The sequence below is a fragment of the Contarinia nasturtii genome, unplaced genomic scaffold (genome assembly GCF_009176525.2).
Source record: "Contarinia nasturtii isolate CC-2019 unplaced genomic scaffold, AAFC_CNas_1.1 Cnas_scaffold_4311, whole genome shotgun sequence".
NCBI classification, from domain to species: domain Eukaryota; kingdom Metazoa; phylum Arthropoda; class Insecta; order Diptera; family Cecidomyiidae; genus Contarinia; species Contarinia nasturtii.
This window is the reverse complement of record NW_022201606.1, coordinates 918102-930774: the sequence shown is the minus strand read 5'-3', so window position 1 is coordinate 930774 and position 12673 is coordinate 918102. Positions and strand designations below refer to the sequence as shown.

Here is a 12673-nt window from a genome sequence, read left to right as displayed (position 1 = left end):
ACAGCACCCACAAACAAAATCTATCAATCATATTTTCTGAAATATGTTTCGAAAAGACGGAAGCGTATTCGTTTCGTCTGTAGTTTAAAGTTTCATTGGTTGGCGTATACTTATGAATTTTTTATTCTGGTTTCATTCACAGATACGAAAAGTTGGATGGCAACGCTACCGAGTTTTGAGTTCATAAATTTTGTATTTGCTTTGATTGTATGGTCGTCACGATATCCGAGCGTCTACTGGAGTACATCGAAAGCGTTCTCATTGATATTCAGCATTCAGATGATTGCAAATGCAATCGATTTACTGTTCGTATTTGCCGGCGTTTCGGTCATTTATAAATTGCAAGTCGTTGGACAAAAACTTCCGTTGCAAGTGAGTTTTCCCATGTATTTCCATAAATTTCACAACCATATTTCCCGTTTTATTTAATATTCAAATAAAATTTATAATTTACAATTTGTATTTGTTACACGTTCGAATGGGGTGGAAAAACAAACGAACAACAGACGCCAACATTACTGCTCAACGGAACTGTTTCATTACTTCTCTACATTCTATCAATTATGCTCATAATATCATCATCACTGATTTTATATTTGTACGGACATGGACGTTTGTCGTCACGAGTGCGTGATCGTTGTATGATTTCAACAAAAACCGGAGATAACTGGGCTTACTTTGCTCATTGTGCATCACTTTGTTTTATATTGGCATTGGCTGTTGTTAAAGCGCCGCTCATGCATGACTTCAGTGCCATTTACAAAGGAAGCTTGGATGGTGCCGTTTTACTAGCAGGTAAATGAATTAACAAGTACACAGTGTCTCTCATTTAATTGAAGAACATTTATCAAGAAATGCTTACGCAAAATTAGCTTAGAACGGAGGGTCATTCCTTCGTTTCTACGGCATTTTTTTACGGTATTTTCCGCATAAATTTCAAACAATAGTTAACAAGTCATGAAATGCATTTAGTTGAGCTCATTTAATGTTTCAACAAAACTGAATTTTATCCCATTCTCATAGCGTTGTCGTCTGTGATGCACATATTTTTCTGGATTCTTTTATGGTTGGGATTGACTGCAAAGCGTCGTTGGAATTTCAAGCTACCACCATTGAGGCAAATACATTTGCATAATGAGCCAGCCAAACAACCATTACTTATGTCGCCACGTATGAATCGACCACACTCCGGACCAGCGGGCGGCACATTAAATGACAGTTCTGGCGAGGAAACAATTTATTGGCCCAAATTGCCACCAAACTCACCAAAATTGAAAGTAACATTCAACGATGTTCCATGTACGTTGTCCGATAATAATTTGGCTGACGAACAAGACGGCAAGCGGTAAACAAAGAGAACTAACAACATTTAATCGAATGAAAAGTGAACAAACACGCGCACACGCACAAAACCAGACAACAAAGAAGATAAAAAAAAAACAGAATTGAAAAAAACCAAATCGAATTGTTCGACGAGAATGTGCCTGTGCATTGTTACACTTCTGAATCATATTGCACTCGTTTGATGAATGTATACACATAAAGCTTTTAGTGATGTGCACTTCAATAGATGGATTTTATGTCCTATTTGATTTTCGTTTCCCTTTTATTTCATGTGTGTGTGTGATAGAGAGTGTTCATATTTCAATCTCACTCATTTTGAATATAATTTTTTTAATGGTTTTTATATTAGAAAATGAAGATTTTCCATTTGCATCTCTTTTTATTTTTGCTTTCATTTTCCGATTCATTCATCATTGATGCTGTTGATGATGATGATGATGATGATTTTAGTTGTTGTTTTAAAACATACTAAAATGTTGTTGTATTGCACTAGAATGGAATTGAGCATAAGTATTATCTGCATCGTAGGCCAACGGCAGATTGAAAATTCTTCTTTTGTTTGCGTTTTTCATTTAAAATATATGTTGTTTTGTGTATGCCTTTTGCATCTCTTTTGTTTTATGTTAATCTGTTTGCCTTTTTGTGTGAAGTAGCTAGAGCATGTTGACCCATTTCATTGACTAATCTTTAATATATACGTTTCTATTATTCTCATTCTCTCGCGCGCGCATCGTTCAATGCTTAGCGATTCGAGCTGTCGAACCTCGGTATGTATGCCCGGTTCTACGAGGGAAATTGATGAAGGAGAGTATGCTACACTAAGAGGAACGGCAGATGACGATCTCATGCATTTTAATATAATTTCAAAGCGAATCAGTATGGCAGCAAATTGTGATACAGCTGACGATACATCGGAAGAAGGAAAACTATTGGATTCAGTGAGAGATGATAGTGTGACATATGCATCGACAAAATATGCATTGGAACCACCATTGGTGGCTATGGAGCCTCCATTGCCACCACCACCACCGCCCCTTGAAAGCGAACCATATGGCGATTCAACATCAACAGAAACCCTTGTCAATCCGGTTAACGTCACAGTGCATACAAATGAAAATCATGTAAGAATATTGTTATACATTCGCTTTTTTTTCTCTCTTTCTCTATCTCCTAATTTTTTGTTTTGCTCTGAAAAACGAGCTATGTAATGGTGCATTAAATGTAATTTTATTGATTTTTCAGATTATGTCACAACAAATAACGACTCGTTGTATTCGACGAGGAGATTCTGGAATGACTCATGATATAATGGTAACGGATATATTGACACCGTGCACTGATAGTGTATCTACAGAGTGCTCAACATCGCCACCTGAACGGGCTGCATCGGATTCTTCATCAAGCGGCATACATTCGGGAACTGATGAACGTGAAGAGGTTGTGATTCGACCTCGACAAGTTGTTGCAATTCCACCACCCCAGCCAGCCATACATGAAGAGCCTTTTGGTCGCTCCACAAATATGGTGATGTCAAGTTTCATAAACACTTCAAGCGCAACACTTCCCATGCATCGGGTTCAATCGGCAGAACCATTCTACGATTATGCAAATCACTGCAGCACAATGCCACTACCGATAAGTCATCAACAACAACAGCAACGTATACCACAATTCATTACGCCAAGTGCATCAAAGCCACAATTACATACAACACTTCCGAATGGTGTTCGTTATGCAAATCCAACAAATTTCATTCGACGCGTTCCATTGCACGTTCAAAATGCCGAATCCCCATATGGTTTGGGTTTGGGTGCCGGTCATCACACATTCTCAAAACTATTACATGATCCATTAATTGGTTTTGGAGCCATTCCAGAAGATCGCGATTCAGCCAATTACTCAATGATATCCGATCATGATCGTGACATTTATGTAAATGCTCTCACAACCGGTAACATTCACTGAATATTCGCACGGAATTGATAAAATTGCGTGAAATCTCTATGAAAACAAACATACAAACATGAAAAGCCAACAATTTATATTCACAACCGAAAGAACAACAACATGCATCTTTGGTTTTGTTAGTTGCAAACTTGTATATTTCTTTCTGTTACGTCTGATTTTATTTCGTTGTTTTTTAAACTACGTTTTGTACATATTCATTTTTTTAGTCGTTTTCGTTCTACGATTTATTTTTTTTTACTAGGAACTAATTTAAGTGATTTGATAACTTAAAAGGAAGGAAAAAAATCAAGAACACATTTTGAAGATGTTTGATGAACTAAGGCAGAAGGGAATATATATTATTTTATTTGAATAATAGATAGTTAATGTAGGACAGCCACTACGATATGAATGGAATTCAATGGAACAGCAATGGCATTAACTCAATTCAATTTAATTCAATTTTGTTGTTTGGATAACATTTTGCGCTTTAATTTCAGGTTAAAACAAGAAAAAAATTCAAATCCATTTAAAAGAGCTTTAAAATAAATATGAAGTCAAGCTTTTCGCAAATCGATCTCATCAAATCATACGCCAGTCCAGCGATATTTAAATGTTCTCTTAAATTTTGTACCAATAATTAGAAGTATATATTTAAATTGAACGGACCCGCAAATCGGATCAATTTAGTTCAATTCTATATTCAAGTTATACATGCATATAAATAGTTATATATATGAAAGAAAAACCCATACTCAGGCTCTAATATGAACGTATTTAGGAAGATGTAGTTTATAGACCTACACGTATTTACCCACAATTCAGAGCCTTTCTTATCTAGGTTTCGTGTTTCATCACGTCACAACTAACATTCGTCGGGTTATTAGAAATTCATTAGGTCACCGCATTTAATCGAATGTACTGAACAATTCACTTTATGTTTTATTCAACGCTAAACGCAGAACACACAACACATGATTACGAGCATTTTTGAAATATAGCGAACGTAACATTTTTAGTTCATCCATTTTATTTGAATTTTACGCCTTTGAATACTCAGAAGAAAAAAGACAACACTCAATACTTATTATCGTAACAAATCTAATGCTTATATTAAATGTTTTGAATATTTTGTATGGATGTAACCAGTGACCATAACCAGACAAAATATAATCTATGCTCATAACGACTCAGCTTTCATATGCCGTTCCGCATGTTAAATTTACTCACAAATTCGACGGTGTGACGGAGAGCGATTGTTTGATGTCTCGTGATATCCTTACCATGTCCGCAAAATGATTTCGAATGCAGCTTTTTACTATCAATCATTTTGAAATGAGACACAAAGTTTAAAGAGAAGAAACTCTTCGTCGCTCCAATGATAAATATATTCTCCAATAAAAGACATATACTATTCATATACTCGAAATAACGCAGAAACTGTGTCTCAGAGTCAATATATGTGAGGAGGAGTGCTCTGAGGAGCCGGATGAGCTTAAATATTTTGCTCCACACAAGCTCTTCAGAGCGCTCCTCCCCACACATGTTGCTCTGAGAAACAGTCTCTGAAATAATGAAAAGTCGGCCATATTTTTTGAACCCCATAATTCATATATTAACGAAACAAACATGCTTGAGCTTCATCGTGTAAGACATAAATCATATCATCTTAATCTCCAACAAAAATAAAAAATCCTCAACTGAAATCAACTGCCAAACTAATAAATATTTGATTATTTTCATTTTAATTTAAAACACGGCTTTTCGAACTATCGATCGTAATAAATAATGAAACGAAGTAAAATCAACCGCCGATTGCAATGTACAACTGACAATATTTTTTAAAAACGAAAATCCAGTGAACATTTTACAGCCGCTAGAATTTTGATATATACAAGAATCGAATTTTTTCCACGCTTTTTTTGTAAAGAGATTTTTTACCGTCGAAAATGTTCATAAATTTAGATTAACATATCAAAATGCTTCATAAATTTCATTCACCACACATCATTCGCCGCACGTTGCACTTACCAAAAGTGTTTGTTATACAAATAAGGAGCATTTATCGCTTACGAAACAAAAATAAAAAACAACAACCATAAATATTTACGCAAGCCAGTTAACATATGTCATGATAGCAATTGTATAGCAAATATTATTATTTACGCAAACCAAAATGGGTCCATTTCCGCCAATATACGTGTATAACGTGTGAAATTGCCGAAAATGCTCAAAAGGTGTGCTTTCTTCCAACCGGTTGGATTTATGAATCAAGTCTTTACCAACTAGACATGTGTTCAACGAGCAGCCAAACACATAGACTGACTTTATGACGGCAATTTCATCGCTCACCTTTATTATTGCCTCTAACAATCCTCTCTCATTCCATTCACAATCATAAAAAATGCCCTTAATTGCTTACATCATTCATCGTAATCGAAATAAAGATTGAAACAAAATAAAATCAAACATTCAAATCGCAAATAAAACACAAGCATATCTAGTATTGCATGAACCACAAATTGATCATACGGTCAATTGGTTTCCGCATATCATTTAAATTGAAAAATAACAAAAAAAAAAGAAAATCAATCGAGAAACTGTTTATCTCAATTTTTGTATCAAAATTTATACGTATTCTATATTTATTAATGTTCACTGCAATAAACAGCATTGAACAAATCATTCGATGTAATTGGTAAATTGATGATGACACATTCTAATACCAAACATGTTCACATATTTGTACAATTATGTATTATTATTAGCAAACAAGATGAATAGAAGTTACTGACACTGATAATGATAATAAATTAAAACTAAAACATACGAAATATACAATGGTTTATTAGATGTTAAGCATAATAAACTGCAATAAATCATTGCTTAATGTGGAAAATAAGCTAATGTGGTCGTTTTATTTTATCTCGTTTCTTCGTCGTGGTCTTTGGGAACTTTTTTATTTGGCATTTAAATAGATTGCGAAGGTAAGTCGTTCACCATTGAGACTCTAGTTTGTCTTCTTAATATGGAATTCATATTTAAATGACAAAAAATGTCATCATGATTTACTGATTTAGTGGAAAAGGCTAAGATTGACCAAAATGCGGTCTGTGTTTTGAAAAATGATTCAAACGAACGTGATCAATTGATTGAAGTGAAAACAGACGACAACATCATAGACGGAGATGTCATTTGGAAAAATATTTATAAAAAATCCTTTTTTTTAATTTACACATAATAAATTGCAATGATGTTTGAATTTACACACTAAACGCCATCTGTTGGTCAATGTTTTTCTTCTTTCTTTTGAATTCGCATTTCGCCTTCGCCATCTTTTCACTTTGATACAACATCAACTGTCAAACAATAACACGCTCTGTCATTGGTAAAGCATCGGCAAATCAATTCACTTATTATCCATACATTTTTTTCCTGCTAAATCATAAAAAAAATCCATTATATAGCCAATAATTAACGATAAAAACTTTGAAAACTGTGTTAAGAAGTAAAATCCAGTGAAATGGCAGATGTTTTGGATATTGATAATGCCGAAGAGTTTGAGGTCGACGAAGACGGTGACCAAGGTATTGTTCGATTGAAGGAAAAGGCCCGTAAACGTAAGGGACGTGGTTTTGGTACCGAAAGCAATGTTCGTGAACACATTCAAAATTATGAACGCGTTCGAAATGATGACGATGACGAATTTGAGCCGGGTCCACAGCGTTCAGTCGAAGGTTGGATCTTGTTTGTGACAAACATTCATGAAGAAGCACAAGAAGATGACATCCAAGAGAAATTCTGTGAATACGGTGACATCAAAAACATTCACTTGAACTTGGACCGACGTACCGGTTTCTTGAAGGGATACGCTCTGGTCGAATACGAAACATATAAACAAGCGCAAGCAGCACGTGAAGCATTGAACACCAGTTTAATCTTGGGCCAGGCGATTTCAGTTGACTGGTGTTTCGTCAAGGGACCGAAGAAAACCAAAAAGACAGAACGACGCCGAAGATAAAACAATTTACTCGTCAATTTTTTTCCCCTTCACTACAGTTTTGATTTAATGGCATTTTGTCAAGCCAAAATGAAACTCATACCGATAAATTTTGTATTCGCAAAATACTAACATTTAATAAACAATATCATTCTTTTCAAAACTAAATTGTTGTGTGTTTTTATTGGAATTTTGCTAATAATTTTATTTTTTTTATATATCATTTATTTGTGATTTTATATTGTCAAGTTTACCTATTTGCTTTGAATATATTCTCTCTCACATAAGCTTTATTTTACTATGTATTTCTTGATCAACAGATAACGATTTTTCATTCACTCAAAAAAAGGAGAACAACTTCCAAACAATATAAAATTGATGAACATTTTCGAATAGACAGATAAGTATTTGTATTTTATTTAGACAGTGACGCCAAGCGAAGGCTTTGTACCAAGTATGTCAGAGAGCTGATTTTGATATGTGGCTAGTGTATTGGAGTCATTGATACCCTTTGCCTTGCACGACATTTGCAATGCATTCAAGTACTGCATCTCAGTGAACTGGGCACCCTTTTGTAATATATTCGCTAAAATTTCCTGCAAATTGAAGAAAATCATTCAGATTTCATGTAACACTCTTTGGATGTACTCTTTTGGGATACGAACCTCTGGATCCATGTAAAGCATTTCATAGAAATTTCTGGCATTATCGAGAGCAATTTCTCGCGTGGCTGTTATGCTACTCAGTGTTTGTTGCAGAGCAATCGCATTCCGGCACATTCGTTGAACACTTGCTTGATCAATTGTTTCCATAGCATTTGAAGCCATTATCAAAATTCGAGCGGCCAAATGTGCTAAACCTTCGAAAATATACTAAACACAACGAATTTTATTGAATTAGTATACTTGAGGACGTAAAACGAGACTTAGGAAAATCATGAATTGAATATACCTTTGTCTTTCGTGGATGTAAAGTTGAATTTAGTGCTTCATCCATATCAGACAGAACCTTTGTGAGTTTCAATACTTTGCTGTCGGGTTCGAGTGAATCGTTTGCCAATTTGCTGAATTTTGTATTCTTTTCATTGCTTTTCAAGTAATGAAAGCATTGCACGCGCACTTCTAAATGCAACACCAATAAACAAGTATTGGCCAAATCATCAAATTCCAGTGCCAAATTCGTTAGCACCTTTATTGATCCATCTTTAATAGTAATGGAAGTATCAATGTCATTATTTGATTCCGTACACACTCGATTGGTGATTGGCTTCCGCAAATCATTGGCAAATTCAGTTATTCGATGCGAGAACCATTCCTATTCATTTCATTGGAACTATATTAGAGAGTTTTTTGAATAAAATTTATTTGTAAAAGATTTTGTTATACCATGCTCTCTTGCAGAATGGCCAACTCTTTCAAAACGCTTATGTCCGAGAGAATTTCTTGGTGCGAAATAAAACTCTCGCCCAAATTACTTGTTAACATTTCGGCTTCACGAATATTTCGTTGTTGCACCTGCGTTGGACTTTCTTCTTCAGATGTCATATACAAATTCGTGGCTTTTATCAATTTTTTGTCGGCATTTGACATTACTTTTGAACGTGACGATTTTAAATCGGTCCAATTTGGAAGTGTCCTAAAAATTGTTCAAAATTTTCGTAATGTTAATATTTTATCTGTTGATGGGTCAGAAATATGGGTTAAAATATTTACTTTAAAAACCGAGATATATCCTCATCTTTCAGCCAGGCAACACTATAAATTCGCTTATCTTCTGTTTCTGGTTGGACAATTCCTCGATATGCAGCCTGACATGTTTCACGGTACATTTTCAGCAACGAACAAACCGTTTTCAATAAATCATCCGAATATTTTGGCAAATCTTGTATGAGGCTCTTTGTTTCCGTAATTTCTTTTGAAAAGAATAGAAAAAGTTAGGAAAATTGAATATAATAATAATTGAAATGCATGGATTAATTCGTTCAATTCAATTTACTTTGTTCGACTAATACTGTGCTCTGCAACAGTGGCCTGGTTAAACCCATGCTTTTCATTTCTTCTGGTGAAATTATTGCACGCCATGCATCGTGGTTCTTTGCCAACGAATCAATTGTTAATTGTAAATTACGATTATGGCCTTTTGCTAGAAATATCTCTTTTATGTGAGTGTTTAAAAAGTCATTGAATGCATTGAATGGTTTCGATTTGATCGTCTCTTCAATTTCTTGCGTATAGCTCAGCAATGGCAAATAGATCTTGCGAATGAGCGCTGGATCTGGTTGGCACACTAGTGTCTTTGTGCCTTTATTTCGATCTTCACTCATTGCGTTCAAGATTTCGTCATTCGACATGTCTGAAGCGTTGCGTCGATGTTCTCTCGGGCCATCGTGCACCAATTGTGACGTTTTATCAAATTTGAAAAGTGTTTTCCGCCTGAAAATTCATTGGAATTTATACGATTGATTGAAAATACTAAAGAAATATCGAAATGGTACTCACGAATTGATTTTACGACGATTGAAATATGAATTAATATTATTTGTTTGGTCGGCAAAAGTGGAATTTGATCGATCGTCCGCCGTTACATTTTGAATATCTAAATAATCGGTCAGAAGTAATTGCATCTGAAAAAGCAGAAATACGAAAATATGAATCCAAACCAATGTGGTCATTTCGGTTGAGACCGTGAAATACTCAGTGACCGGTTCGCGCATATTTCTATGCTTGCCTAAATACGCTAGGTAGCATAGATATGCCAAGCATAGCCGCAAACGCAACCGACGCATCGCCGTTCACTCTATATGAACAATACACATGTTCGTTTATGCAGACGACCGTGCGCATACAATATAGCTCGAATCGAATGGCGACGGGTGCGTTGCGGCTTGCGTCTCCGCTATGCTTAGCATAGCTATCAGGCATAAAAATATGCGCGAACCGGTCACTGGAAATACTTACGACCGCTTGGGCTTGTCCCCAATAATCAGCAATATCATACGGTTTAACGACGACACCATGACGTTGCGTCACATTGAGATAATTTTTCAATAGTAGTGTGTGAGCATTTGCGACCAATTTGAACTGTTTGTGCACCAAACCGAGCAGTTCAAGCAATGGATGTGTTTGATCATCGAGCGGTTGTTGATTTAAGCTTCCTTCGGCAGCAAGAATTGCAAATAAATGTTGTGTTGTTCGAGTGACAATTGCCAATAGCTCGGTTTGAATTTGTGTTCGAAGTGCTTCTAGCGATTCGGGTATTTTCCGCAAAAGGGCAAAGCATTCGACAATTATGCCAATGAAATAGCTTCGACTAAGATCCGTATCGAGTAATTCGGAATTATCAATGACTTCCGTTTTTTCCACATCGAAGCCTTGCGCCATTTCTAACAGTGCCTTACGAATTTTGGCATTCGCTTCGGCACGTTCAGTGGATCTTCGCATAACATTACGTTGAAATGGTGACACCAAATTATTATCGCTTCTTCTTATAGACGAAGCTTGACGTTGAAAATTCGAAAGCGTTTCAGCTGTTGACAATTGATATAAATGGCGTTTCAGTTCATCAATCATTTTCAAATACAATTGATTCGATCGATTCTTCAGATCTGTGCGCAAATCACTCAAACCCTCCACATCGCGCAGTCGACCATTGCTCAAATCAATCGCTTTGACAAGCACCTGTGTCGCATGCAAATAATGACGTTTATTTGTGTATGATTGCACTTTTGAAGGCACCTTACGTAATTCATCACTGAAAATTCACAAGCAAAATGTTAAATGACAAATTATGCAGATGATGGTGTCTCACCACAAAAACTGAACTTACATTTGTTCTAACATCTCCAATGAATACTTCTGTTGCATTGTATCTTTGTACAATTTTTGAATTTCCTCGCGACGACATCGTAATAATTGTTTGCATGTCATTAGATTCTCCTTGACTGTACGAATTTTGGCGCGTGACGTTGTTATCGACGTTGATACTTGACCGAATAATTGCATCACTTGAGTTAAATCACCAGCATGCTTTGCAACCAAATTATTCAATATGATGTCGGTCTTTTTGAACTCTTTCTCAATCTTTAGCTTCTCTTGCTGTCGCTCCTCATTTGTTTCACTTGCATCCAGAGTTTTAATTACAGCAACCAACAGACCGCTTCCACTCTGTGTAACAAAAAATAAAGAATTATTCGGCACCGACAAATTAATTGGCAAAGATTATTCATTTGCAGTGATAACAATCCTCCCACTTTTATACTTTATCAGCAATCGTTTATTTTATGGAGCAATCAAAATGCACCTGATTCTATTTTCCATCTTTGGATATTTTCATAATACTTACCGCATCTTTGCCGTATTTTACGCCACGAGGAGGCTTTCTTGGTGCTGGAGGAGAAGACATCTAAGCTAAAATACACTCTCTTCCCTTTTTTATACAATACAATTATTTATTTTATTGAAACAAAACAACCACAAATTTCTCTAATCTGCTTGATACATTGCAATTGCTTTGACATTTCACTGAAAATTGACGTCATCTGTAGATGCTTCGTTTATATAGTGAATAGATTATTTTGAGTTTTGACGTATGTATGGCGCTGCAATCAAGCGATTTATTGAAAGGGCTGCTAACGTTAAAGTTTTGTGAGAGCATTTTGGGCATTTGTTTTTTACCGAGAATTCTGTTGTAATTTTTGAATATAATTTCATTATCATCAATGTACTCTATTTCAGTGCATTATTAGAAGTTTTTCAAGACTCTAAAAGCGTGCATCACTGCGCAAAACCGAAAAAGTAACATTTCGAAGATAAAAAAAAATATTATACTCATTTCCAGTATCGTAAATTTCCAGTATTTAGATTTTAAATAAAAAAGAAAAAAGAATTCTCTAGAATAAATACAGCGTATGATACGGTCGCACACCATAGGTTGTTTTTACATACATTTTTTGCTGTATTTTGTATGACGGTGTTTCGCTTTGAAATGCAACCTTTTCATACGCTGTTTTTATTCTATAGCAATCAAAAATATATCTTGCGTCAAAAAATAATTTTTAATAGTGTTTTTTCACATTCCATGTACTTTTCCATGCAAAATGTAGAAAAATGTAATACTCATTTTAACGAAAAAGAACCCGAAGGCTTCACATACGATTTCATCAACAAAATTAGATTATCTTGCAGCGACCTGAATGAGCAGAACAAGTACAGATCATCATTAACATGTAAAGTCTCGATGAATATTCCATCAAAATTGCACAATTGTCGCATTTTTAACTAAAATTTTAAGAGTAAACAACAATTCGAGAGTTTAATTTGTACCATCAAAATTACTTCGTTTTTTAATTTAAGACATTATTTTATTTATTGTTATGTTTATTAC

General features: G+C 35.2%; 3 protein-coding genes across 3 annotated transcripts in view; 2 read left to right on the top strand and 1 right to left on the bottom strand.

Moving 5' to 3' along the window:
- The window catches only part of LOC116350710 (protein tincar), a 29440-nt gene extending 23247 nt beyond the window's left edge, over positions 1–6193 (top strand). The window contains exons 8-12 of the mRNA XM_031782613.1: positions 143–372; positions 507–795; positions 1024–1345; positions 2090–2465; positions 2587–6193. Of these exons, the coding sequence (XP_031638473.1) occupies positions 143–372; positions 507–795; positions 1024–1345; positions 2090–2465; positions 2587–3309 (1940 nt within the window). The 3' untranslated portion in view covers positions 3310–6193. The remainder of the gene's footprint in view (positions 1–142; positions 373–506; positions 796–1023; positions 1346–2089; positions 2466–2586) is intronic.
- A 477-nt stretch (positions 6194–6670) lies between these two features.
- LOC116350774 (RNA-binding protein 8A) lies at positions 6671–7397 on the top strand. Its single transcript, XM_031782703.1, has one exon. The coding sequence runs from the start codon at positions 6815–6817 to the stop codon at positions 7310–7312; it is 498 nt and encodes a 165-aa protein (XP_031638563.1). The 5' UTR covers positions 6671–6814; the 3' UTR covers positions 7313–7397.
- Positions 7398–7684: 287 nt separating this feature from the next.
- LOC116350762 (exocyst complex component 4) lies at positions 7685–11800 on the bottom strand. Its single transcript, XM_031782679.1, has 10 exons — positions 11633–11800; positions 11117–11454; positions 10249–11041; positions 9790–9914; positions 9287–9723; positions 9004–9202; positions 8677–8926; positions 8243–8605; positions 7957–8163; positions 7685–7887 (listed from the first exon to the last, which is right to left on the bottom strand). Exons 1-10 carry the CDS (start codon positions 11690–11692, stop codon positions 7711–7713), a joined length of 2949 nt encoding a protein of 982 aa, XP_031638539.1. The 5' UTR covers positions 11693–11800; the 3' UTR covers positions 7685–7710.
- Positions 11801–12673: the final 873 nt, after the last annotated feature.